The following is a 27,687-nucleotide window of genomic DNA, read 5'->3' on the forward strand; positions in this document are numbered from 1 at the left end:
CACTTCTTGTTTCCGGTTTCACGTATCTGGCAGAAGACAGACCGGAGAGTAGTAAAGATGAACAAAGAAAGACTGAAAAGATGAGGATGTCAACTGTGTCGCTGCTGCACCTGCAGACTGAAAAACATGAAACCATTCTCAGACTGCAGAAACAGACAGAATGCCTTCAGCTCCTCACCAAGATCAGTTTGGTTTCTTCTCACAAAGAGACAGAATTTCCTGATTTAACAAAACAAGATTCAGTTGACAGCCATGACCTTGATATATCATTACTAAATGCCTGGACTTGAGCTAAACATGTTCATGGATGAAGGAGTTACAGTATTTTCCACAGCGTGTCATTTAGAAATCTTGTGTTCACTATTTGTGTATTTGAATATATGTTAATGAGGGTATTACAATGTAAACATTGTTTATAAGGACACTTTCTCTGTGTGTGTGCGTGTGTGTGTGTGTGTGTGTGTGTGTGTGTTACACTCACACACAGACGTCAACAAAACTGTCGGCTCTTCCAGCCCTGATTGGTTGCATCCACAATTGGCAGCCAGCGAATCTGACACAAGAAACTGGAGTCAGATCATCTGCATCAACATTGGATCACCAGTCAATCAGAACATGGTGCATTTAAACTTGTCAACATCAGCAGCACACTTCTTTATCTGGATAACCGATCGATGTATCCTTGACTACCTCTTGACCAGGACACACTGATCGGATAGCATTGCCATCAGAAATGCGTTTACACTTGTCTTTTCAATGTGTATGTGGACAACATCCAGATACATGTTGCATGTTAAGGCCCAGTGTAAATGCAGCCAGAGGGTGAAAGAGAGGATCCAGGGCGGGTTATCTCTCAAAAATTTGGGGTCATAAAAGCCATCTGTTCTGGACACCTGTTTGTACACCCCCTCCCCTCCCCTCCCCTCCCTGTACACCCCAGTGACCTAAATATGAACTTATGAACCTAAGAAGGAATTTCGGTGAGGGAGGGGAAATGTGTTGGGAAACGATGTGCTTTTTTTTAAACTGTGGAAAGGGTGAAATCATGAAAATGGTATAAGGGAAATTTTTATTAAGGTTTTAAGTACACAGTGCATTTCAAGAAAAAGGTTATAAACATATACGAAACGATGTAATGATCGTTTTCATAGTTGAAAAAGTGTAAAACGTTGTTAAAGTTGTAACAAATTAAAGAAAACTACTGGTTATTTATCTAAAACAACTAAACAAGTCAAAAACTAACAGATACGTTTCGTTAAGCAACACGTGAAAAAGATGTATTTTAAAAGGTGTTTTGTTACCAGGTAGAAAATAAAGCATTTGTACCTTACATCAAACTAAAAAAGAAACAAATGTAAAGCGGCGATACAAACCAGAAAACTTGGCGTTTTGTCACAATGTTAGAAAAAGTTAAAACAAAAAAAGATGGTAGGTATTATGCGGATCTAAAATAATTCCATCAGACAAGATACTTGTCAAATCTATGCAATACTTTACCACTAACCACCATTTTAAAAAGCGAGACTGTTAGTGACAGAGAGTTAGACGAAAGAAAAAAGATCTCACAGCAAAGTGTTAAGGCATCTCCGTTGAGTGATCCTGACAGCACCGCAGACACACTTAGAATGAGGCTCGGGGGATGCTCCGGAAAAAAAACACACCTCCAGCGCTAGAGACTGCCCCCGCTGTAGGCGTGATACCAACATCAAATAGATTTAAATGTTAAAATAATTAAACTAAGTAGTTTTTTAATAAATAGACATCAGTCCTTAATTAGTGAAAACTTTGTATCCGTTTAAACATAAGGTCAATTTGGACTTTTTAAATGATGTAGGCCTATAGGATTTTTATTTACTTTTAGTCTTAAAAAATAAAAAATAAAAAACAACGTTGAAAAAGCATTATTTGTTTTTAATTATTAAGTTAATTACTCTAATCTACGACTAGTCTAGACTATTGCCTTTGATAGATCGTTTATTTTTGTTAAGCTTAATTTCTCAAGCTATGACAATTAACACACACAGACACACACAGACAAACACACTTCCCTTCTGTCCAGTTTGTAAGTTTGTGTCGCGTTATCTAGTAAATAAAACAGACATATGTAATTAAAAATACTCGGTTTAACAATATAGCAGGAAAGAGATGTCATCTCAACCATCGAAACGCGATTGTGTCCGGCTTCTGGTGTGTGTGTGTGTGATTACTGGAGCCTGCATATCAGTTAGACATGAGTGGCTGTAAACACATCTAACGGGTTTTGAAATGCTTGTAACTGACTTGTGAAACTAACTAATTTCAGAGGGTGTTTTATATATATATATATATATATATATATATATATATATATATATATATATATATATATCGGTGGTTTTATTTTAATTACATTTCCTATTTTTATTCACAAGGTGATTTTTCAGAAACCAATGCAAACAGTTTATACAAACACGCGTACCTTGATTTTTCAAGCCTCAACACACACACACACATATGCACACACAAATATACAAAAAGTATAAATACACGTAAATATACCCAAACATGCAAATACAAGCACATGTACAAACAAGCTTGTAGAATATGACTTACAAACAATCTCTCACACACACACACACCCACACTTTCCTTCTGCCGCGCTTGTGTCGTGTTATGTAGTAAATAAAACAGACATATGTCGTTAAAAGTATCCCCATTTAACAATATAGTAGGAAAAGAAATATATCAATGTCTCAAGTTGTGCATCGAAACGTGACCGTGTCGGCATCTGGAGGTGGTGTCATTTAACCGCCAAAAACCAAGCCACTCATACATCCCAGTGTTAGGATTAATATATCACATATATATATATATATATATATATATATATATAGGACAATTCAAATTTATTATAATTACATTTATTTTCAAGTATCAATGCAGGGCTCAACACACACACACACACATGCACACACACACTTATTTTAATTTAAGACTTTGACTTATTAAGATCTTTGATTTCCAATGTAAGATTAAATAACTTTTAAACGCAAACGATTCGCAATACTTTGCGGGAGAAACGCTACACAGATATCAACACATTGATTTTGGGTTTGTTAAAAATCTGTGCATTTCAAACAAATGAAGTTAATGCCGTATCTACTCCCGTCGAGATGAAAGGGCGTCTTTACTCACCAGGATATGTGATAAAGGCCAGACGGTGTCTGGCGCAGATCAGCCCAGTAACAGATACATTCAGTCAAGTTGTAAAAATCATATACATAAATCAACGTGTATGAGTATTAAAGATTATGTTATGTTATTAGGGTCTCTTCTACTGAAGTTTATTATATTTAGAGGTGTTCTCAAGAGACGCCCACAGGGGATACCCAGCCTTTAAAAACTAAAAGTTTTGTCATACTGATTACCTGCAAATTATCTTCAAGCCGTGCTACGTTACAAAACCAACAATAACGAAACAATGGCAGACAACTACCAGGGTGAGATTTTTTTTTTGTTTTATACAAATTATTTAAATATATTTTAAAGTGAATATTTGTTTAATGTGTCGCGGATGATTTCTAGGTGGTTTTGAGAATCAGGACTTCGATGAAGGTTTGGATTAGATCCTTGAAGAGTTATGTGAGTATTTTCCAATTTTATTTTATTAATTCAATGGTTAATAATAATAACGTCAATAACGTTGCTATCATTCTTATAGTTGATGAGAACGTGTTGTTTGCCTGTGATGAACCCGAAGCTGTTAACCCCTTACTAGTAACCCCCCTTTTTTGGCATGGAGACCGAAATTACATACCCAAAATAAAAAGGTTTCTGCTCATGATTCTTTCTGACTAGATACATATTCAACATATGTTCACAAAGCTGACACTTCAAAGTTTACTGTTCAGGAATCAGAATCACTCAGACTGTTATGATAATAGAGATATATAAGCTCAAACATAAAAACAAAAATAAAAATATAAAAAACATATGTTTTAAATGTATTTAAAAAAATGTTGATGTAGGAAATGAGTTTGAAAACACAGTGTAGCTAAGGCCACAAGTCTTCCAAACCTTCATAAAAAATTTCATAATCGAATCTGTAAAACGGTGAATTTTATGAAATATTTTCTAAGGCCATGTCATGTGTGTTTTTAGAGAAGGCTAATCAGATTGATTTATGGCCCTTGTCATCTCTGTGAGATCTCACATGTAAACTCTCCTGTGTATTTTGTGTTTGTTTGGCTATGAAAACTGCCCGATTAATCCCTATCTGTTATTCCATTGTTCTCACCAAACGAGTCTTTCACACCTCCGCCAGGTATGACACATTATCCACATTATTCTTTTATCATTATTCTTTTGTTTTTATTCCACCTTTATTAGCCTTGATTGTGGTTTTTCAGGCTTTACAAAGACACAAAGCAGCAATCTCACTTCAGTCTCTGTTTGCATTTAGCCCTTATTTATCAAAAGTCTTACTATAAAAATACAACAAAACATTTTCTTACGACCTTACGTGAATTATTGTGACAAAAATGCATGATGAAGAAGAAAAGCACCTGCTATTAGTAGCATTGGTGCTAACGTTAGCATCAAGCTACATCTGACAATTTATGAAATTATTAGTACACTTTTACTAAAAACTCACTTTAAACCCCGATCGAGTGTTTATAATAACTTCCTTTAGCGATCAGGGGTGGAATTTGGTCGTTTACTGTTGTAAAAATATGTTATTTGTAGCCTTTTTCATCGCTGCACAAGTTAGCATTTCCGATGTACATTTTCGATTTTTTTTATAAAAACGCCCCAGATCTCAAGAAATTCTCATACCAAGCTTTACTATCGTAATCGCGGGTTTATTGTTCGGATATTTTGTGTGTACAGAGGTGTTTCAGTGTTGTTTTGGGCAGATAACTACCAGGAAGTGTGCAGGAAGCATGTGACACGATGGGGCGGTGTCCAGATATTACACTCTCAGATTGACTTTTGGGAAGACCCAATCAGAGTCTGAGCCACACAGCACGAGCTGCCGGCACAGCAAACACATACACAGATCGCTGGGAGAGGCTGTTTATCATCTGATCGCGTAAATCCGTGGAAAATGAATAGAAATGACGATTCTGTCTGAAGAAATATGAAGTAAACATCAGTAAATATATCCATATATCTCCGCAGATATGCATCTTTGGTCTATAAATCCTTATTGACGCTGTTCAGTGAGTCTTTGTGAACACAAATAAACCGCTCTTGATGTGACTGAATATGAGTGAGTTGTGAATTTCTATTCAAAATGTGGCATAATACGGATTTATTATTTTGCACTCCTGACATAAATCACTAAATATCTGTCACTGCAACAATGTTTTATCAAAATATTGGTCAAATATCGAAGCTAGAGTCTTTAAACTTTCAATTGATGCATAGTTTGTCCAGATGAAGTAAGACAGTGATGTTTAATGTGCTGTGAAAGTGAAACAATAATAAACTGGGGCCGTCAGCGATGTTCGCACGCAAAGGGGTTAATAACGGTAAGCCTTTTTCTCAATAAGTTAAAATGAAGTTTCACATAACATGCTTGCCAGAATAATAATGAAATGTTTTTTTTTTTTTTTTTTTTTTTTTGACAGACGAACAAGCTGTTGTCAACAATCAGGAGCTGATAACTCCGCCAGAAAATGTCGCACAAGAGGTTGAGATTAGCGCCGAATCACAACACGCCAAAGGACACGTCACAAATCCTGCCTCCGCCGACACTCCGGCTCCCGAGGGATCTTCTCACAATCTCCCAGATGTCTCAAGCATTCGCACCGAAGCTAGCGTTATGTGTAGGCCGCGACACTCGGAGGGTCAGGGGGTGAAACGTTTGAGGTTACCGGAGTGGGGAACGGATGATGTACCAACCACCAGTCGTTTAAGGACTTCGGAGAATAACGGTATGTATTAAAACAGAAAAAAATTGCTTTTACGTTTTATGTTTTGCGTTTTATTCAACAAAATAATAATAAAACCTTTATCTACATTTACAGATCAAGGATATGACGAAGGAGGGCTAACAGCCTGGAGCGATTCTATGGTGAGCGCCTGGGATCGTGCGTCTTTTAACGATTCGGCAAGCGAGGAGGAGACGGAAGAGCTACCTAACGAAGACCCTCAAGAGCTGTTCCGTGAACGTGATTTAAATAGAAGGCTTGATTATGATATGCTTCACCGTGTTAATCGACGGTTTGACAAACTTATCGGTTTGAGTGGTCAAGCATTGTCCTATCAGGGTGCAGAAGAGATCGTCGGTAATGCACAAAGTGATGTGGTGGTGATTTTGAGGAACATCATTGAGTGTCAACAACAGCTCAACGAATCCTTGCGTCACGCGGCTGATACAGAAAAGAGTTTGTAGAATGTACTAACGTAGATCCTTTCGGATGTATAACATTAGCCGGCTGTGCTATGAAAGTGTTCAAAACACTTTTTTTAACCAAAAAAAATCTTGGATGTTTCTGGCACGGGCATTGTTGTCGTTTTAATCCTAACGATTTGATTCCTGTGTCAAAAACACCTTTTGGACTGCTCAGAAGACAATCTGACAATAAGATGAACGTTTTGTGTAATACCTATAATCTCAAGGTGCACAAGATTTGGGAATGTCAGTGGGAGGCTGCTAAACAAAACGATCCCAATGTCATTGCATTTATGAGTAATTATAATGCACCAGCGAGACTGAATCCTAGAGAAGCACTTTACGGCGGACGCATGAACGCACTCCGCTTGTACCACGAGACCGCCGAGGGCGAACACGTGTCATATCTGGATTTCACATCTCTATATCCGTATGTACAGTCGTGTAAAACCTACCCTATCGGGCATCCTGAGGTCATTTTAAAAGATTTTGAACCGGTCAAATCTTATTTCGGTCTCATTAAATGCAGTGTACTGCCCCCACATAAACTACTGCATCCAATATTACCTGCAAAATCCTCTCAGGGGAAACTACTATTTGCGCTGTGTCGCACCTGTGCTGAGGCGCAGTATCAGGGTCGGTGTCAGCACAGTGATGATGAAAGAATCATTTCAGGAGTTTGGACCTCTGTCGAGCTCTCCAGGGCTATTGATAAAGCTTATTCAGTAGTCAGAATTGAGGAAGTCTGGCATTTTCCGCAGACATCAGACACTTTATTCAGCGGTTATGTTAAGACGTTTCTCAAATTCAAACAAGAGGCTTCAGGATTTCCATCACACGTAGGGACAGATGATGAAAAGGAGTCTTACGTCAGAGATTATTTTGAGAAGGAGGGAGTTCAGCTCGACCTTGACAAAATAGCACTTAACCCCGCACGCAGATCTATAAATAAATATTTATTGAATTCGCTTTGGGGTAGATTTGGTCTTAGGTGTAATCAAGCTACAGCGGAGCTTTTAACAGACCCTGAAGATTTCGCCTGCTATATCTTTGGAAACGGAGGCGTCATTAAACATTTCTCATTTGTGTGCTTTGTGTGCACTGTGGCTTTAGTTCAATGGTGCCATGCCGATGAAGACCCTGCCCCCGCGAGTGATGTTTATGTGTTCATCGCTGTATTTACCACGGCTTACGGGCGTCTGGAGTTATATGAGCTCATGGATCAGTTAGGGTCCCGTATTTTTTATGTAGATACAGACAGCGTTATCTTTGTATTGAAAGATGGAGATTGGGTAACTAAAACAGGTGCATATCTTGGTGAGTTGACGGAAGAAATTGATGATGGAGATTTCATAAGTACTTTCGCGTCAATGGGACCGAAAACATATTCCTTTAAAACCACAAAAAATAAAGTGACTCTTAAAGCTAAAGGTTGATCAATGTAAAAATTGACAGTATTGTATTTTTATACAGTTGTTGGCAACCTTTGTATGATGAACTGTTGTCATTGTATCATATCAAATTTATTGAAGGTATTCCAAACTCTTTAACCAATGAAACTTTAATAAAGCCTAATGTCAATGTACTTATTATCCGTGATGACCTGATGTGTGAGTTATTTTCAAACGGCAAACTCTCGCGAGCTTTCACACAATACGTGCATCATATACCATTTTCTATCATATTGATAACCCAGAATCTGTTTTTTCACGGTAAAACCAGTAGGACTATCGCACTCAATACTCACTATCTTATTTTGTACAAGAGTCCGAGAGACTCGATGCAAATAATGACTTTAGGACACCAGATTTACCCTGTAAATACAAAATTCTTTATGGAATGTTATAAGGATGCCACCAATCAGCCTTACGGATTCCTTTTGATTGACTTTAAAGCTAAAACACCAGAGCGTTTTTGTCTCAGATCAGAATTGTTTTCAGATCAACAGGTGGTGTATGTACAGAAAAGAAAATGAGTGATAGGCTGTGTAAAAACTTACCTCTTTTAAAACTATTATATAAGGCTTCACCGAGACAACGCCGTTTTATTTTACAGTCAGTATCAGATCAGCTGATTCTATCCCTGTGTGAGATAGCTCTTAATGTACTTCAGGGCAACATACCTCTAAACACCCTCCAGTTCCGGAGGTTAAAAAAGAAAAAAAAAAACAGGAGATCAAATACGCAGCTAGTAAAAAGATTAACATCAAAAGTAAAAAGCGGTTGATTAAACAACGAGTCGGTTTTCTTGTACCTCTGTTAAGTGTGGCAATACCATTCATCACTAGTTTAATTACCTCCAGACAGCATTAGAAATGGAATATGCCGAAAAACTTTACCTAATCCCTCAGAATCAGATGAATAAATTAAGAACTGCAGGTGCTTGTGAGACAATTCAACAAACTGTGGAGAACGATTTAGATGCGGCTATACGAAACGTATTGCAGAGGAGTGATTTAGATTCTCCACCTTCAATACCACGACTTAGGTGCCCTTGAGCAAGGCATCGAACCCCCAACTGCATAAATGGCTGCCCACTGCTCCGGGTGTGTGTTCACAGTGTGTGTGTGTGTTCACTGCTCTGTGTGTGTGCATTTCGGATGGGTTAAATGCAGAGCACAAATTCTGAGTATGGGTCACCATACTTGGCTGAATGTCACTTCACTTTCACTTTCACTTTCAACTATAGTAAAACAAGGTGATTTGGAGAGCAGTACTTTAACTCTTTCACTACTGAAAACGGACGCTATTCATCCCGATGTATCTGCTATTACACCTGTTAATACACCTGCTACTGCACCTGCCACTGCACCTGTTAGTGCACCTGCTGCTGCACCGTCGCATGATGAAAGCGAGGATCAGATTGTCAATGAAATCTTAAACAATGTGCCGCAAAGAAGTTTAAAAAACATCAAACTCATTCTGAATAAAATGTCTAATGCCAAACAAGTGTCTTCATGGACAATTTCTGGGGAGTTTGTATATAAAGGGAATGTAATCGTAGGTTCACACATGTTGGATTTGGTCAAAAGTATAACGGCACCTCACACGCTCCGTGATGAATACAGATCGCGCGGTTGGGATGAATTTCTGGGTGCTTTTGCAACTTTAAATATACCATTTTCCACTATCACGAATCCGCAGGTTAAAGGCACGGTTGAAACCCTTAAAAGGCATTCGCCTAACCCCATGAAAAAAGGCGGTCGTAAAAAGCACACGTCAAAGACTATGTCACAATCTACTGCCGCTGTTGGACAGTTGTTTAATTCACCCTCACTCAATACTACTGCCTGGTTATCTTTTTAATTTTTTATTTATTTTTTGTGTGTGTGTGTAAATATGTTTTTGAAATAATTGTGTTGTGTTATGTATTAAGTTTTTTATGTTAATAAAAAAGATGAAAAAAAGATGTCTGTCTATACGTTGTCTTTATTTATACAGTACAAACATATTGTTGACATTCAAGATTGCATAGCATTTTTTATTTATTAAACATAAAATAATAACACAGTTCTAGACGCACTAAAGGCACCTTTTACAATTTGGTACACACTTAATACAATTAAATGTATCGCAGAGAGAAGGTTTCATTCTCTTTACAAATCGTGCAACTATATTATCATTTTTAATCAGATCATCATGGTACAGTTTAACAACATTTTCCGGTTTTGTGGAGGGGTCAGAGTTAAAAATAAGCATAGACTGGGTTTTCTTTACGGTCACTTTGGGTAGATAATCGCTGGGGAGCACTCCTAAAAAACTTGTATTGTGATCAATCTTTTCCATAACAGACGTTAGTTGAACCATATTCATTTTCCTTCCTCCTCAGTAATAATCCACTAACACCTGTCTTCGATTGGATATTTCAACAATTTAATCAAAAATCGCATATACGATAATGGTTATGGATTGTCTGAGAGGTTGTCTGAATCATGCTTCTAGTCTAATATTTCCCGATTTAATTAGTGAAACATGATTCGAGCAATCTTCATCAGGGGTCAAATTAAACACGTAGAGCGTGTATCCGTTTAGAAAATCCTGACGATCTATTACAAGAGGTTGATTTTTAAGATGTCTTCCGGTAGCCGTCACGAGTTGATAAAAGTCCCTAACGGCTGATCCGCTCTCATATTCCGGTTGAAACGGTTTGGACGGAATTTGGACGCCGTCTTGATATAAAGCCAAAAACTCCAGGTTAAAATGTTTAAAAGCAAAGGGGTTTTTATCATACACCCCTGAAAAGGCAGAATTTCGGTCATTGCCAAAATGATTGATTTTGGTAGTGTCCCGAGAAAAAGATTTTCTTGATTAGATACGCGAGAACCGGCTGGGATAGAAAAATTCTTCACACACAAATGGTCTATGGGGTATTTAGCAGTAATGCCTAGAAGCGCCTGAGCATGCCCCAACTGGACGCCTGGTGAAACGGTAATTTTTTTGACAAAAAGAGATGCTGACACAATATTGAGTCTATAAGCAATGCATCATCGCGCATTAGACAGAACTCATCTTTAGCTCTTGTCATTCTTATTTTTATATCTACACCGTTCAACATTAATTTTTCTTGAAAGAAAATGTCACTATGAATGGGGGCTAGTAATTGTATCACATTACTAGCATTGGTAAATGCAGCTCTCTTCATTAACCCCGTATTTTCTCCAGCGGGGTCAGTAGCATCCATGTGCCCCGGTGTATCTTTGTAGAACAAACCGGCTAAAAAGACACTTTCGAGTGTATCTGTTCCAAAATTAATCAGAGCTTCAATCAAACATCTGTAGAGAGACATCCACCTGTGAGAATATACATGCTCCCGAATAGTTTATTAAACCGACAGGTGCTCCATCTGGTATATTAGAACCGTCGGGTCCGGTTATTTTGAGTCTAGTGTATAAAAGAGTGTTATTAAGATCCAAATAATCCTCTCCGTGCCAGCGATAAAAAAATTATAACGGTGATGAATCAGTTATTGCTGATAGAGGTGGTATTTCGACATAAGTATTTTTTCAATGAACGTCTGTGTCATGGGGATCGTAAATAAGTCTAACTCTGATTTAATACACTCCTCGGACATGCGATGGAGTAGAGCCATGATTAGAAAATAGTGTTCAGAAGTCTTTTGGTACGGACGGTTTTCTTTACACGTTTAGTGCGGGGACGCCTGCTACGTTTTGGGCCAGCGCGTTTGTTACTGCGACGTTTAGCTTTCTTCACACGGCCACTCCCCCTACGTAGACGCTCACCCGGTGGTTTAAAAGAACCTTGTGACATCACCATTAACCTGTTGCCATTTTGTCCATTATTATTATTATTATTATTATTATTGTCGTTATACGATCTTGATAGAGCGCTGGTCACAACATCGCTAGCTATATTTCTAGCAGCAGTTAGGTACACAGAGGTAGTGCCGTCCTAAAAAGAGATTTGAAGATGCCACCTATGCCTGCTCTGTACATAACAGGACCGCCTGCATATCCTGGTAACCCGTTACCTGCCTGGTTCCTGTAGTATGTAACATATCGCTCGGGGTCCATAGCTGCGTAATAGTTTTGCTAAAACTAAAACTTATTTCACCGGTCTGAAGTGAAGTTTAGCCACAACTTTACCATAAGTGAAACGCACGTGTTTGTTTTGATCGTCTTTAACCTCAATGCAGATATCTGTAATATTAGATTTATTCACAGGTACCTAATGCGGCTTGTCAAATCTAACACTGACGCTGTCGTTAGTTGTACCGTCTATATGTACAGTTCTCAGTAGCGGTACGTACGAATCACCTACTGGTTGATATTCGATCATATCACTGTATATGTACATGCTATAAAATGCACCTCTTATGTCAGCTTGATGCGGTGCATATGTGACGACAGGTGCGCCCGTCAGAACTATTTTCGGGTTGCTGCTTTGCAGTTCCCAGAGACACACCAGACTTTAATCCTAGAATAATAGCCAACTTCACATAAAATATCAAAGATGTGTTTGTCGGTGCTTTTAGAAATATCCTGTTTTTGATGTGATCATAACCAAGTGTGACTTTTGGTGGAAGGTTGGCATTGATTTCTCTAACCAGAAATAGTACATCTTCATAATAACCCAACTTTAACGTATTGCACACTTTAGATACATTTTGTAGATTTGTTTCTTTAATGTAGATAATCACATCACTGTCCTCTTTGTAATGTCTCTCATCATATTCCAGTATATTAGGGTCGGTGTTAATAATAAATGCGGCATCCTCCTCATTAAAAGTGTACCAGGAAATAGGATAATAAAATTCAATTAAACCAACTTCCCATTGACCCTTGAGGTTCATACTTGCTAGTCTCGTTTTGTAATTTGAGATATGATTGTCAGGGTAAACATCCATAGATGCATTACAAGGTAGCGTGATATAAAAGCCACCCTCACTCATGGTGTAGTTTTTCACAAATGCTACTTATGACACCTCGGGTTGTTACTTTAATGGATTCTGTATGTCCAGGATCTCCTTTTCTGGTAACCATGAGGAAAACTTAGTAAGCCAGCCCAGCCACTTGACAAGACAAAGCACTTGGCGACCACTCTTTTTTCGATCTAAAATCTTTTCTATTTTAAACGATTTGTCTTGGTTCACAATGATCTTTTGTAATTCCTTTTCATAAAAACAACTGTCGATAACATCACTGTCATAATTTTGTAGTCTGTACACTGGAGGGTTTCGCAGTATACGAGCGGCTATAGTGAAATATTCCTCGATGTAATTCTGTTCATAACCCTTCGAAAATACACCTCTAACTTTTGAAACTAACTACATCTCCTATTTTATACTTAAAGATAGGTGTTCCTTTACGTAACTTTTCATGCAGATTATTGAACACATCTGTCTCATTTTCTTTATTAACGTCCAACGGTCACATTTTAATACTTTTGTCATAACTGGCGTTATATCCTTCAAAAGATCTTGTAAGATATTGTAGTAACGCTTTGAATTGATAGCCGTTAAAAAACGAGCCATAAATGATTTAATAGTGCGATTAAATCGCTCCACACAAGATGATTTTACATCACTTGCTGTAGCAAAATGATGTATGTTATACTTTTTTTATCAGTTGTTGGAAATGTTTGTTGAAAAATGCTGTACCTTTATCAGTCTGTAATTTTTGTGGTATACGTTTTTCTTTGAGTATAGAGGCGAATGCTTTCGTTACCTCTGCACCTGTCTTATTCTTCAGCGGACGCACCCATGCATACTTGCTAAAAACATCTATACAAGTCAGTAAAAAATTGATACCGTCGTTTTCTTTCGAAAAAGCAGACATGTCAACAAGATCTGCTTGAAACTGTACATCTTTTCCATACACTATCACTCTATTCCGTTTGTATTTGATAGGTGCTGTCCTGTGTAATGTATAAGTGTCCTGAGATGATAGCCAATCTGATATTTCTTTATCCTTCAGAGTTACCCCGTATTCCTGTAGTACACCGCGTCTTAATCGTTCTTTACCTCCCAAAGAACCAGGGTGCGCTGGGTTGTAGTACACTTTTTTCATTAATTCAGACATCTTACCACTACTACTGTTTACACAAAACAATGACAGAGTTATTAGGTTCAAAAGCTTTTTATTTGCAATCGTTGCAGAAGACACATACAAGCTCAATTTGATTGGTTGTACATTATCTAATTATACATCATCTAGATATTGAAGGAATTTCACACACATTAAAACATTTTTCTCTATCATATGTTCAACTAGCATGTCAATAATTTTATATACGTCTATCGGATCATTTCTTGACAACAACATTACACACACATCGGTTACATAAGTACAAAGACATAAAATGTTACCTATTTTAAGACTTTCTTCACATTCAGGCATAAGTTCAAGAATATTTTTAACAGTCATGCGTGGGTAATACGTGTTTGTGAGGCACTGAGTTGTCATAACAGACCACTCCTCCGATATGCCCCTCACAGCTAACATTTGTTTTTCTAATTTCGTTAAACGTTCATTGTCCACATAACATTCACTCTCATCATCTATAATCTTATACAATAAAAAAGTTATTTCACTCTTAATTCTTTGTTTAAATACAAGTTTTTCCAGACAGTTTGTTCTGCAGAGGTTACCCATGTCCCCACGGTTAATCAGAATCAGCAGGTGTACTCTTCTTCCAGCTGTCAACAGCGTCGTAAATTGCCTACTCGCAGGTTTCATCCACAAGTTTCGTCCGGAGTTCTGCCAGACCTTCCACTATGTACATCTCATCTCTGAGCTCACACAGAACGCCGTCGACAACCCCCTGAATACTTTGCTGATGCGGTGTTAAACCAAATAGTTTCAAGGTTTGTGCCAGAATGAGTTTCAGATCATGTTTACACAATTTATGCGAGAGTTGTTCAAAACATCCCAGAAAATAGTACGCAGGTGCCTCATAGAGACATGAATGTTGTGTTTGCGAAGGATGATCGACCTGACATCCGTAACAATCTTTCTTCAGCTGCTTGTCAACCAGATGTTCCAGAATTATGGCAACCACAGCTTTAATGATCTTATGTCCAATCACCCCGATGCAACCATCGACGGTGTCCGAGACATTTTCAGAATTTGCCGTGTCAGATGGATCAGCGTGGGGAGGTGGCGGATTGTACTTTGCGAGGAAAGTGAGGTTATGGTATCCGAGTTCTGTACAGAATTTGTTCAGCCAGGCGTCATTGTCCATCGTTGACCACGGGGGTGATGCGTTGTCATCGCATACAAAGTGTTGAGCTGGCGAAGTATTTTCTTGAGTCATGTTGGTGGTGGTGATGTCGCTCAAAGTCTATTTCCACATAGGTCCCTGACGTGCGTATTTAATGATTATAGATGGTAGGCGGGGCCACATGAACCCCTCTCCGGGTGGCCACACACCATTCAGGGTGAAACATTTTCACTTTTATGTTGTTGTATCTGTCAAACGCCTCGCACCACTTAAACATTTTGTCTATCTTTCCAAATATCTCCTCTAACTCAGGCACGTCTTTCCACGGAAACAAAAATTTAATCTTATAGTATTTAAGATGGTCCGCTTCAGATATTGGGCATGCACGTTCAGGTAAATCCAGGAGGCGGTCGCTGCAAAGAATATATATATATAATCATCAGCTTACTTGTTAATGTGATCCCCGAGCACTCTGTAACGCATTCCTGGAGTGACACCGTTCCATTCGCCTATGAATAGAGGATCATCGCCTCCATCTTTTTAATCCTGCCAGACATAATTGTAAAATAAACACCAATCTTTTACTGTGAAAAACAGATCAGGATCCTCGCTCGTGTCGTACGTAACCCTTTATTCACTGTCCACGGTGCTCAGTCTGACCTCGCGGTTGCTCTTGTCAAAATCGTAACTACAAATACGATTGCCGGATGGATGAAACTCACGCTTAACATTGTCCAAAGGTTCGTGGAGGAAATTGGCCAGACACGGACCATGTTTTACCTTCCTCGGGGCCAGCATTAGCTGTTCCATAGCTAACTCGACACTCTTCTCAGGAGTTTTAGGTGATGATGTCGTAGCCATTGTTACAGAATAGCTGTCCAATTTTTCAATTCACAAAAAAACACCTTTCGTATTTTACAACTAGGTACGGATAAATTTGCTTCAACAAAATCCTCTTTCTAAACACTTGTTACACCCTATTTGATGTTTGTATCACGCCTACAGCGGGTCAGTCTCTAGCGCTGGAGGCGTGTTTTTTTTTTCCCGGAGCATCCCCCGAGCCTCATTCTAAGTGTGTCTGTGCTGCTGTCAGGATCACTCAACGGAGATGCCTTAACACTTTGCTGTGAGATCTTTTTTCTTTCGTCTAACTCTCTGTCACTAACAGTCTCGCTTTTTAAAATGGTGGTTAGTGGTAAAGTATTGCATAGATTTGACAAGTATCTTGTCTGATGGAATTATTTTAGATCCGCGTAATACCTACCATCCTTTTTTGTTTTAACTTTTCCTCACATTATGACAAACACCAACTTTTCTGGTTTGTATCGCCGCTTTACATTCGTTTCTTTTTTTTGTTTGAGGTAAGGTACAAATGCTTTCTTTTCTACCTGGTAACAAAACACCTTTTAAAATTTTTACAAGCTCTCACTAACCTTTTTCTTGAAATGCACTGTGTACTTTAATACCTTAAATAAAACTTAAATAATACCTTAAAAATGTACCTTAATAAAAACTTCCCTTATACCATTTTCATGATTTCGCCCTTTTCAGAGTTTAACAAAAAAGCACATAGATCCCAACACATTTTCCCCTCCCTCACCGAAATTCCTTCTTAGGTTCGTAAGTTCATATCTAGGTCACCGGAGTGTACAGGGAAGGGAGGGGGTGTACAAACAGGTGTCCAGAACAGATGGCTTTTATGACCCTCATCAATCAAATTTTGATGGCACTACCAGCCCTGGATTCTCTCTGGTGAATAGTAATCTATTATCTGTTCTAATAGTGAGTACAGCTCTGGTGAAGGACACACTTTTTAAAGCAGGAGGCCACTATTGGGCTGTAACAGCTTCTCATTCAGTGCAGTTAGGATCTTTACTAATGTTCGACTGATATGTATGTATTTTAAAGGCTGATGCTGATATCTTGGAGAGCAGGGTGCACAATTGCCCAAACTGCAGTTATAATGCACAACTGTTATGCTGCACAATGAAGCTTTTACTGTATTCATGTCAATATTGTGTTTGCTGTTAGTTGTTGTGAAAGCATTTTGTGAGAGAAAATGCATTGCAATGACGAGATCAATGTATTCACATGATACATAGAATCTGTCTACTCAATGCTCATCACTGCAGCCTTTCATTTGATGGGAAAAGATCTAATAATGCTATTATCAACACTTCCACGATTCATTAATCTCAACAGCTGTAATAGTAAATATATATATATATATATATATATATATATATATATATATATATATATATATATATATATATATATATATATATATAGTAAAAGTATTTGAGAACGTTACAGATGTAATGTGCATTTAGAATGCAAAGATGTCAGCCAATCACAACAGTTTTTGTTTGCTCTGACTCTCACAGCAGCCACGCCCCTGCAAGCAGAGCATTCAAGCCAGAGGGCTAAAATCAGTTTATAAAAATGCCTTTTATTTCTACATTTTAAATGTAAAAATCATACTAACAATATGAGTACACCTCAGGAATAATTAAAAAAGCATTAAAAATAAATAAATAATAATAATCCATGTCTTGGGACCTAGAGTTAGGGTAAGTAAGAATGTACTTATAATTTCCAAACAGGAAAGATTTGGTGTCTATATATAGGTATCAGCTATCAGCCAAAATGAGTTGAAAAATACTGGCATATTGGGTATTGACAAAACTCCAATATTGTCCAAAACTCCTTGACGATATATCTTTCAACCTTTAATTTTTATAGCGTAGATGCATTTGTTCAAAGGGGACATTAGATTCAAAATTACATTTTACATGGTGTTTGCATGTAAATGTGCAGCAGTGTGTGGACACATCCACCCTACATTGATAAAAATATAAATAACTCTATTTTGTCCTGAAATGACAGCCACTGAGGATGCAGTAGATTAGTTGTGTTTTACACAAGAAACAGAAGAGAGTATTCACATTAGCATTGAAAGGGACAGCATGCACTGAAATGGCTCGCTATGCACAGAGCTTGTTTTGAAAAGGCAAAAGGGTGTTGTCACCAGAATGTTTTGTAGACATTTCCTAAAAAGCCTAAAGAATAATACCAACTTGTGTAAAATGGGCATCTGATGTCCCCTTTAGTAAATTAGCAGCATTCACGACCCACACATGTATGATTGTTAACATTGCAGTGTCTTTGTGGGAATCATGCAGCTGTTTGATGCACAGACAAGTCGTCTGTTACCTGAGTGTGCAGCGAGGAGCTGTAGGGGTAAGCCGGCGGAGGCAGCTCAGCGGGGTACAGTGGGTAAGATGCCCACACCTCAGGACCGCTGGCGTACAGCGCAGGAACACTCATGTCATCTGAACAAACAACAGGGCGAGTGTGAGTTAGGTGAGTGTTAGTTAGTTAATGTGCACCGCATTGTGACTTAAACTTCCCAATACATGTAAATGTGTCTTAGCAGAACAGTCCCACCATTTTGTCCATGTGGACAATAGTGCAGGTGATTTGAGCCTCATAAACTATAGGCCCACTAGGTACAGCATAGTCAGATGAGAATACTTAAAAAGCTCGATCTGTCCTCTCAACAGAACAACACACTGACAATGAATGCAGGATTCAGGAGGGCTGAACTGATTTCTAAGAGACCATTTTTTTTTCATCTGAGGTCTCTGAGAGCCACAGATTATTTTATATGAGCACATGAATATTAATTTGATCATGCTACCATTGCATGGTGTGTTCCTGAGTAAAATGTGTTGAAGCCAGTAGATGGATCTTAGAGCTGTTTTCACAAAACATCTTAAGGCTAAATGTAGCTCAAAACTCCCCGATTTAGGAAAAAACTTAAAAATAACTGGCCTGTCAGTCATAAATTTAGGTCTTCTAATTTTTTGCTCTAAGAGTATTTCACAAAGTGTTTTAACACTAAAACTAGCTCCTAAATCTGTGAAAGGTAAGGAAGCGTGAAGAGGAGTCCAAAGTCACTATAAGACCAAGCCACGATCTTTAAACAATATTTAAGTAGCTGTTTCTGGCAATCTGCCTCAGATCGTTTACAAGAGCAAGAGTAAGAGGCTAACAATTAGCTGAACATATACTTGTTTAATCAGTGACACTTATCGTGCATTTTAAAATCTTTATTTGAATGTGTTTATTAACATTTTCATTTTTAAACCTTTAATTGAATATGGCAAGATTATTTCTATGAATAAATCTCTGTCAGAGACTATCAGCCAATCACTGTGTGAGTAGTTAAAAAGCACGCTGACATCATCCTAAACCTTAGTCAGAGCTGAAGACCTCTCCTTCTACTTTTCCTTAGTAAAAGTTTCTCTCAACAGGATTATGAATTGGTTTTCAGAAATTTTTTTTTTTATTGCCATTTAGGGGAACTCTTGGCAAGATCAAATGTTTTGTAAAAACAGGCCCAGATCTGCAGGATGTTTTGTGGTTACAGGCTCTCTGGGAATTTGGGTAAGTCTGCAGTCATACTATCTCAGTTTTAGATAAAGAGATCTACATATAGTTATACAAACGCCTGAGTGTTTTACTCACAGGGCTCTCGAGTGACACAGGGAGGGCCAGGACTCTGTCTGGATGGCGAAGGGTTTGGGATTCCTACTAGTTTGCTCTTGGACATCTTGGTGTTGGCTTTGGCAAACTCCAGCCGTAAAGTCTGGGGAATATCTGGGTCAAAGCGAACACCCTGACAAAGAGGAACAAACATTTTCAGCAAACGTGCTGAATCAATCTCATCCTCACATCACTTGACTTGATGTGTGCTCTTTCATCTTATTCATAATGCAGTGGATGTCAGGTCTGTTATGATGGGTCACAGGTATCAGGGAAAACAATACTATAAGAAATGCTGAAGAACGTCATTCCAGACTCCAAAGATCAACTGCAGTTTGTCTTTCCTCACAATAGATGCAGTATTTCATATGCTTCATAACGCTCTGACCCACCGGGACAATAAAAACTACCATATGTGGATTTAATGCTGTCATAGCTGATCAACAAGTGGCTCGATCTGGACACTGGATGTCCTTGCCAGCAGACCCCCAGAAGTTTGGATTGGCAGTGAAACCTTTGACCCTCAACACTGCCAATAAGGGAGTTTGAGATGGGCTTCTAATGCAGCCAGTGATCACACACACACACTCATTTCAGAAAGGACAACAGCTTCAGATTTCAAGCTTCAGCTTCAGATGAGATGATTTAAATAATGCTGAAAATCAAGTTTACTGCATTTTCAAATGACAAAGAAAGTCTGCTTGTGAAGATTTGTGTTTTGTGGAGTTAAACTCGGACGACTGGAGGCTGTTCTTGCACATTAACCACTTCTGCAGATCTTCCCCCAATTGGAATTTTACATTTTACCAGCTTTGTACAGTTCACTTTGTAACCTATACAAATACATGGGAAACAACAAAATATGAAACAAAGCCATTTTAATTAATACTGTCTTCATTATGTGTGCATCTAAATCTTCTCAAGGTAAAGTCTCTCCTGTTCACACTGAGATTACAACCAAATCCTGATCAATGAAAACCAGAGAGGCAGAGAAAGAGAGTAAGATGAAGCTCTTTAATCTGTGGACTGTCCCGATTTCAAGGTAAAAGTGGAATCTGGTCATATTCCCACATTTACTGCTGCTATAAAGAGCTCAGATCTGTTTGTGTGTGTGTGTGTGTGTGTGTGTTTGTGTGTGTGTGTGTGTGTGTGTGTGTGTGTGTGTGTGTGTGTGTGTGTGTGTGTGTGTGTGTGTGTTTGTGTGTGATTGAAAGTGTCTTCTGTCAGAATCACCACACGAGGAGCCTTTGGTCTTTTTTTAGTGGTTTTATGTCGAGATGAAGCGTTAAACTTACGTTCAGTGCGTTCTTAGCAGCCTCTGCTTCTGAGCGACTGTCAAAACTGACAAACCCCACCGGCTGCAGAAACACAATGAAATCAAGGTAAGACGAAGAAGAAGCTCTTCAAACTGCTCAGAATAACAGTCTGAGACAGATTCATGACTAACTACAGAGATATGGAGACGAGCGAGGGAAAGTAAGCATGAAATGACATTCAAAGAACATTTTACTTGCTTTTCCTGTTTGACTAGCATTGACTGCTGTCACTGATAACACTTTCTTTGACTATATCAGTGAAGATACTGCATAGACTTCCTCTGATCAGCTAACTCAACACCTGACCCTAAAACTCATCCATCATACAAACATGTGCACAACACTAGATTCACATCTAGCACAGCATCTTTTAAGAGATTGGACTTCCAACATCTATTGGGATATCATGCATCTTACAGCTTTATGTTTACATATATATATATATATATATATATATATATATATATATATATATATATATATATATATATATATATATATATATATACATTTTGAGAGTAACAGCAGTTAAAATTCAATCAATACAGTATTCTAACATCTGGCAAGTAACAAAGTAATAACTTTTTTGGGCTATTTTTAAGGAGTTATATGATTATCATTAATGATGTCATGATTTTTGGGTTAATATTTCAAATTTAACAAACACTACTATCCATGATAGAAGAAAATCCAGAAATTCTGAAATATGCCTTTATTTTGTAGTGTAGTTTTATATTAAATGATCAGGCTAATATATTTCTGTCTTGATTAATAATAATAATAATAATAATAATAATAATAATTATTATTATTATTATTATTATTATTATTATTATTATTATTATTGTTATTATTATTATTATTATTATTATTATTATTATTATTATTATTATTATTATAATGGCATTAGTTAATTTTTCCTTTGTAATGTCTGCTTTCCCCCCATTTGTTCTGTCCCCATTCAGTGACTTCTTCTGTCTAAACTGTAAGAAATAGGGAGAACACAGCAACAATTCAGGAATAAGATGATAGTCCCCTCCTTTGAGAACAGAATGCCACAAGACCAGGGTCCTAGGAAATCTTCAGCAATATGATCCTGACTTTGTTACTCAGGGTCTTCATCCCCTCAGTATTTTTGAAAGGGAAGATTTTAAAGAATTATTCAAACCAATGTCTAGATGATAGTGATGTTTAGAAAGACACTGGTCAAAATGTTGGATGAGCAATCCTTCCATGAAGGCAGATGTTTGTGAAGTTCTCTCTGAGCAGGAATAACAGCCACAGATACATGGTCTGTTAAAACTAAGAGCTTGACTGGACAGATTCAGAGATCTCCTCAGGGCCCGAGGATCAAGGGAAGACACAGATATGCTGGAAAGTGTTCACGTGGAACTCAGCCTTCAAAGCTAAGCAGCGTTAACCACTTCAGACAATGGTTCAGATTCTGCTGAAGATGATGAAGAAACTGATGCAGAGGCAGATCTTAAGTTCGCTGATGTTGCAGCATTTCTAAATGAGTCTGGAAAAGATAACTAGCACTCATACACACACTCAACCAAGCAGTGTACATGTCAAAGCCTTTGGAATGAGCAGAATATTGGCACACAAGCTTCTGACACCATTAAAGACACTTTTTTTGTTTTACTTCATTGTTGTATGTCTAGACAGTCTTCATTCAGTGATTACTGTTGTCCCTCTAGCAGTTGTTATGTGTCAGTGTTACGGCTGGTGTCGTTTTGTGGTGTTTTCTTTTCTCTTCTCTCTTTTGGTTCATCTTTATTTTCCCTTTCTTAGTGTTACGCCATTGGTCCTGCCTCCTGCCAATCATCGTTGGAGGTGATGACGTCATCTGATTCATTCACCTGGCAGAGATCGGGATCTATAAAAGGAAGATGTTGACACTGCAAGAGAGGCTTGTTGCCTGTTGCTAGTATTTTTGTTATTGTGATTTTTTAGCTGACGCTAACTTTGTGTATTGTGGTTAAGCTGTTGTTTGTGAATATCTGCATATGTTCCGTGCATTAACATAAACCTCAGTTTGACCTCCATTCATTTAAATATTTTTTGGTTTGTGATTCGTATGTATACAAAGGGAAAGGAAGGAGAGGAAAGGTAAGCATATCACGTGATATACATTTCTCATCCTGCAGTGAACTTTTGTTTTATACACTAGGTAAGGGGTGTGCGTCACCTGCTGTATTTTTAGTTTGAGCTAGTGAGAGTAGTTTATATTATCAGTATCCACAAATCAGATACTGAAGACTTTTTTTTTTCTTTCTGTAACTAGTGTAGAATTGATAATTGAGGGTTATGTTTTGATTATTTCATCTGTTTGATTGCCGCCCAATTCACTCCTTATTTTTCCCTAGTTGTCTGTTTTCAATGTAAACATTACTGCAGGCTGTTTTTTTATTTTATTTTTTATTTATTTATTTTATTATTTTTTTTTGCATATAAGCCTTCCTATAATAACCTTGCAAATAAACACTTGTTGTTTGCCTTTAGCACGTGTTTTCACTGCTTGCCCTGGTATTGGACCAAAGTCAATCCCCAACACTAAATGTTATTCCCCATACCCCTTACTAACTACAGGGGACGTAACAGTCAGAAAACACATTTACTTTCCAAAACGCAACCATCTCTCCAAAAGACATTGAGAAGCTTCTCTTGTATTGAATTAGTAGGCATTTCTGCTTCAGTATGAATGTAAATGGAGTTGCTTTTATCAGTCTGAAGGACACAGCATCTCAATCCTTGACCGACGGAGTCAAACAGTTCCTTTTTTCACTTGAACATTTTTTTTTTTTTTTTAATTTTCAAATATTTTACTGAAAACATTCCAGTGCTTATTCTTTTTTTGTAATAAACATCATTGTGGGGGGAAAATTTACTTTTAATGTAGAAAAGTACAGAGAAGACTGTAGCTTAACTACTTTCATTTATTTTTCATTAAAATAATATATTTATTAATATTTAATTATTTATGCCTTTAGCAGACTGGGAATCAAACCCATAACCTTGCTCTGCTAATGCAATGCTTTAGCAGCAGGAACAACAATGTTTATATGTATATATGTGCACTGTTTCATAGAAGCTTCTAACAGACATAACTTTTCATTTTAAGATAATATTTTCTAACCCTAAAATGTCCTCATTATCACACGGAAAGTGTGTCTCCACAGCCTTCATGCTTTTGAAAGAGATAAGAAGCATTTCTAAAAATACACACACGTAAAGAATTGAAAGCTTCACACAGACAGACAGAAATAATGAACCTAGCTAAACTCAATCTAAAACTGTTTTAAACTGGTTTTAGTCTTAAACATGACTAGTGCAGGTTTAGTAAAAGTCCTTGAGACCTAACATGAAATATTTCTATTTTTATAAGTTAATTCATTGCATCACAGGAGCATTAATCTTGTTATTACAAACCTGATTAGAAATGATGAGTGAATTTGCAGGACCTAACGCTAACACATCTTTAACTGCATCTCGCTAGAATGACATCTTAGAAAACAACTCACAATACATCCATCCTGTGACCTGAGAGCAACCAACCAAAGCAAACTAGCAACAGCATCCACAACACCCTTGCAACCATCTGTTGTGTCTCTGCATGACTGCAGAGCTTAAAATCTCAAGCTTTACAAACTTTCTCAAGTTAGTCTGGACAAACCTCTTTTATATAGTTAACACTGCTGGGATTTTTTTTCTAAAGCCGCGTTTCCACTGCAGGTACTAGGCACTTAAGGCTGGTACTCGGTGTGTTTCCACCGCAGGAACCAGGAACTAAATAAAGTTCCAGGTAAAAAAAAAATGCCCCTCAGAAAGTCCCTGCTGGCGAGGTGGTACTTTTTTAAAAGTTCCGGAACTTTCAGGGGCGGGACTTGGGCATTAAACATCCTGATTGGTTGAGTTCACGCAGGATTGTCATTTCAACCACCATTTATTTGGATCATTTTCAAAATATTACTGTTATTGTGTCATGAAATGTAATTTTAAAAGTGTTTCAGGTGAGAATGTAGTTGTTTAAAACTCAAATCTATGGTTTATTTATAAAGACAGCGCCTATTTAAAAATGTGTTTCACCGAGCTCGGAGACATGAGCTCCACGCAATCAGCGAGAGCTCAGTGATCATGTATCCACCGAGAGCACTCTCACCTCGGCTAAACCTTCTGATATGTGCTGCTGACTCTGATATCTCTTTAGTGGTTAAACATACAATATCATTCATTTTGGGTAACTCTAACAGGTTTTCTTTGGTCTGTATTCAATTTATCTATATGTTAAAATTAAATAATAATATTTTGTTTCATTGTAATGACTGTATATATATACACATTTCTCTGAACTAAGTACATTTCTGCTGCTATTATTCTGTTTAAATGCAAAACGAAAAGAGGTAATGGTATTTGATATCCTTTTTCATTTTATTATAAATATACAGTGAGGACAATTGCAGTAGCCATGGAGAGCTGACTCATGTTATCAAGTATGGTACTGTTTGCAGAATTACCAGATTTGCCTCGTCGCGGACATCACACTCCCGAGTTGTATGCGCAAAGTCCGAACTACAGAGGATGCACGTCCAAAATCAGCATACTTTGCATTGAGAAATGCACGCAGACCTACGTCACCAGAGTGTTTGCCTAATCTTCCTGGCATTTTAGACAGTGGAAACACAGAAAGCAACAGGTCTGGGGGGGGGGGGGGGGAATAGTTCCTGGGAAAAAAAAAAAGTTCCTGGTACAATTGTTCCGGGTAATTTCGGTGGAAACGTGGCATAATATAACAGCTGAGGGAGTGACACACATTTCACAGCTTTAGATAACAACTCTACAAAACCCTGGGTTTAGTGAAAAGGACCCATAACGAGTATTAATCCATCAAACAGAAATAGTACACATGACATACTGTACATATAGTCAGAGGATCATATATTTCTTACCTGTTTGGAGGTCAATTTGATTAAGGACCCTTCGTAACCCTAATGAAGAGAATCAGAAATGAAGCACAGTTCATGTTGACAGTAATTTAATTTCATTCATGGTAGGAAAACACAGAATGTGTGTCTCTTGTGGCCAAACATCTCTCCAGTAAAAGAACAAAAGCACTTGCTTAAAAAGTACTTAAGTACCAAAAGAAAATTTCCTTTTTTATGTCAAAGCACTGTTCTATTGCTGTATGTAATAATTGCATTACATTACGCCTAATGAATACAATGTGAAATATAACCATGATGTTAAAAAACCTATAGGAATGAGATGGGTGTGGTGTCATATGTGTGTGTGTGTGTGTGTGTGTGTGTGTGTGTGTGTGTGTGTTTTGTGGTCAGTAAATGAAAATTTTATATATATATATATATATATATATATATATATATATATATATATATATATATATATATATATATATATATATATATATATATATATATATATAAATCCACAGAAGAGCTGTTGTGTCTCCTAACGAAACACAGTACTGTATGTGTTTGACTGAAGCAGATCTGTGAGATTCTGAATGATGTTTCTGATGTCAAATAAATCTACCTGCTATACACTTATATAGCTACAGTTATGTTGCTGGGTTTTATTTTATTTTAATATGTATTTACAGCAGACATATTTATTCGACATCAGAAACATCATTCAGGTGTATTTAACTACAGTAATCATGTAAATATGCTTCATTTCTCGTGTCTTCGGATCAAGCACACATGAAGTTCACCTGAAAAGGCCTGAATAACAGGTAGAGCTCTCTGGGTTTGATGTCCAGTGGCAGACCACTGACAAACAGAGTCCTGACCTGCAAAAAAACAGAAACGGGACACTGATAAAGGAGTTTACCCTGACCAGAACTAACTATGCTTTAATTATCACGATCAACACTTCACACTATATCCCATATTTGAATCTCTGTATGTCAGGATACAGAAGACAATCAAAATGACTGAAAACAGTACAAAAGCCGAACTAGAGATCTCTGACAGTAATTAAGATCATCAGTGTAATTCCAGCACTGCCAAAATAAGAGAAACTCACCTCTTCTCCTGAGCTGCTGCGCTCGTTCTTGCTGCTGTTGTTCATTCTGGAGCAGAAAAATGAAATCATAATCATGAGCTTGTGCAGCGCATCTGTCTCCTGTGCGCGCTCCTGCAGTCAGAAGCGCATCATCGTGGCAGCGTGCGTGAGCTTCAGAGAGTAACAATAACATTTTAGTATATTAGTATATTAAATGATAAGTGATGTATTTATAAAATGCTGCTGGTGATATGAAATATAAGTTTCCCACAAGCATTTAAAATATTAGGTTAATCTAAGAGAGAGATTTATATATATATATATATATATATATATATATATATATATATATATATATATATATATATATATATATATATATATATATATAATAAAGTGTACAAAAATAATGCAGAGTAAGTGCCAATTCACATCAGAAGTTCAAACCCTGATGCAAAGGTCATCTGTCACAAGAGCTTAAACTGAGAATCACTGCCCTTTATTGCCCACAGACTCGCTGTTTGCTATTTATACACACTGTCATTCTCAATAAAGCAAGAACTTGTGTTTTCGTTATTAACAGCAATCATCAAAATTATAATATTATAAAACAACACCAACTGGTGAATTTAATATAATGCCATAATAACAGAAATCATAGTCAAACAGGTAAGAAGTAAAAGATCAGTGGATCGAGGACATGCTCCACAGTTGGAGTTATTTTAAACAGGTTAGCTTT

At 37.5% G+C, this 27,687-nt stretch overlaps 1 protein-coding gene across 1 annotated transcript; it reads right to left on the reverse strand.

The window, feature by feature from the left end:
* On the reverse strand, nt 1-27,014 carry rbpms (RNA binding protein, mRNA processing factor). The gene is made up of 8 exons (XM_052562235.1): nt 26,970-27,014; nt 26,656-26,775; nt 25,874-25,912; nt 20,904-20,966; nt 19,591-19,741; nt 18,274-18,392; nt 482-553; nt 1-117 (listed from the first exon to the last, which is right to left on the reverse strand). The coding sequence occupies exons 1-7, from the start codon at nt 27,012-27,014 to the stop codon at nt 491-493; spliced, it is 600 nt and encodes a 199-aa protein (XP_052418195.1). The 3' UTR covers nt 1-117; nt 482-490.
* Nucleotides 27,015-27,687: the final 673 nt, after the last annotated feature.

This window comes from Carassius gibelio, chromosome B7, assembly GCF_023724105.1.
Source record: "Carassius gibelio isolate Cgi1373 ecotype wild population from Czech Republic chromosome B7, carGib1.2-hapl.c, whole genome shotgun sequence".
NCBI classification, from domain to species: Eukaryota; Metazoa; Chordata; class Actinopteri; order Cypriniformes; family Cyprinidae; genus Carassius; species Carassius gibelio.

Coding starts and splice junctions, on each gene's coding strand:
- rbpms (XM_052562235.1), bottom strand. CDS start 27,014: ATGAACAACAGCAGCAAGAACGAGCGCAGCAGCTCAGGAGAAGAG. Junction 26,776..26,969: donor GCAGCAGCTCAGGAGAAGAG/GTGAGTTTCTCT, acceptor AGTTCTGGTCAG/GGTAAACTCCTTTATCAGTG. Junction 20,967..25,873: donor TCAAATTGACCTCCAAACAG/GTAAGAAATATA, acceptor GTGTTTCTGCAG/CCGGTGGGGTTTGTCAGTTT.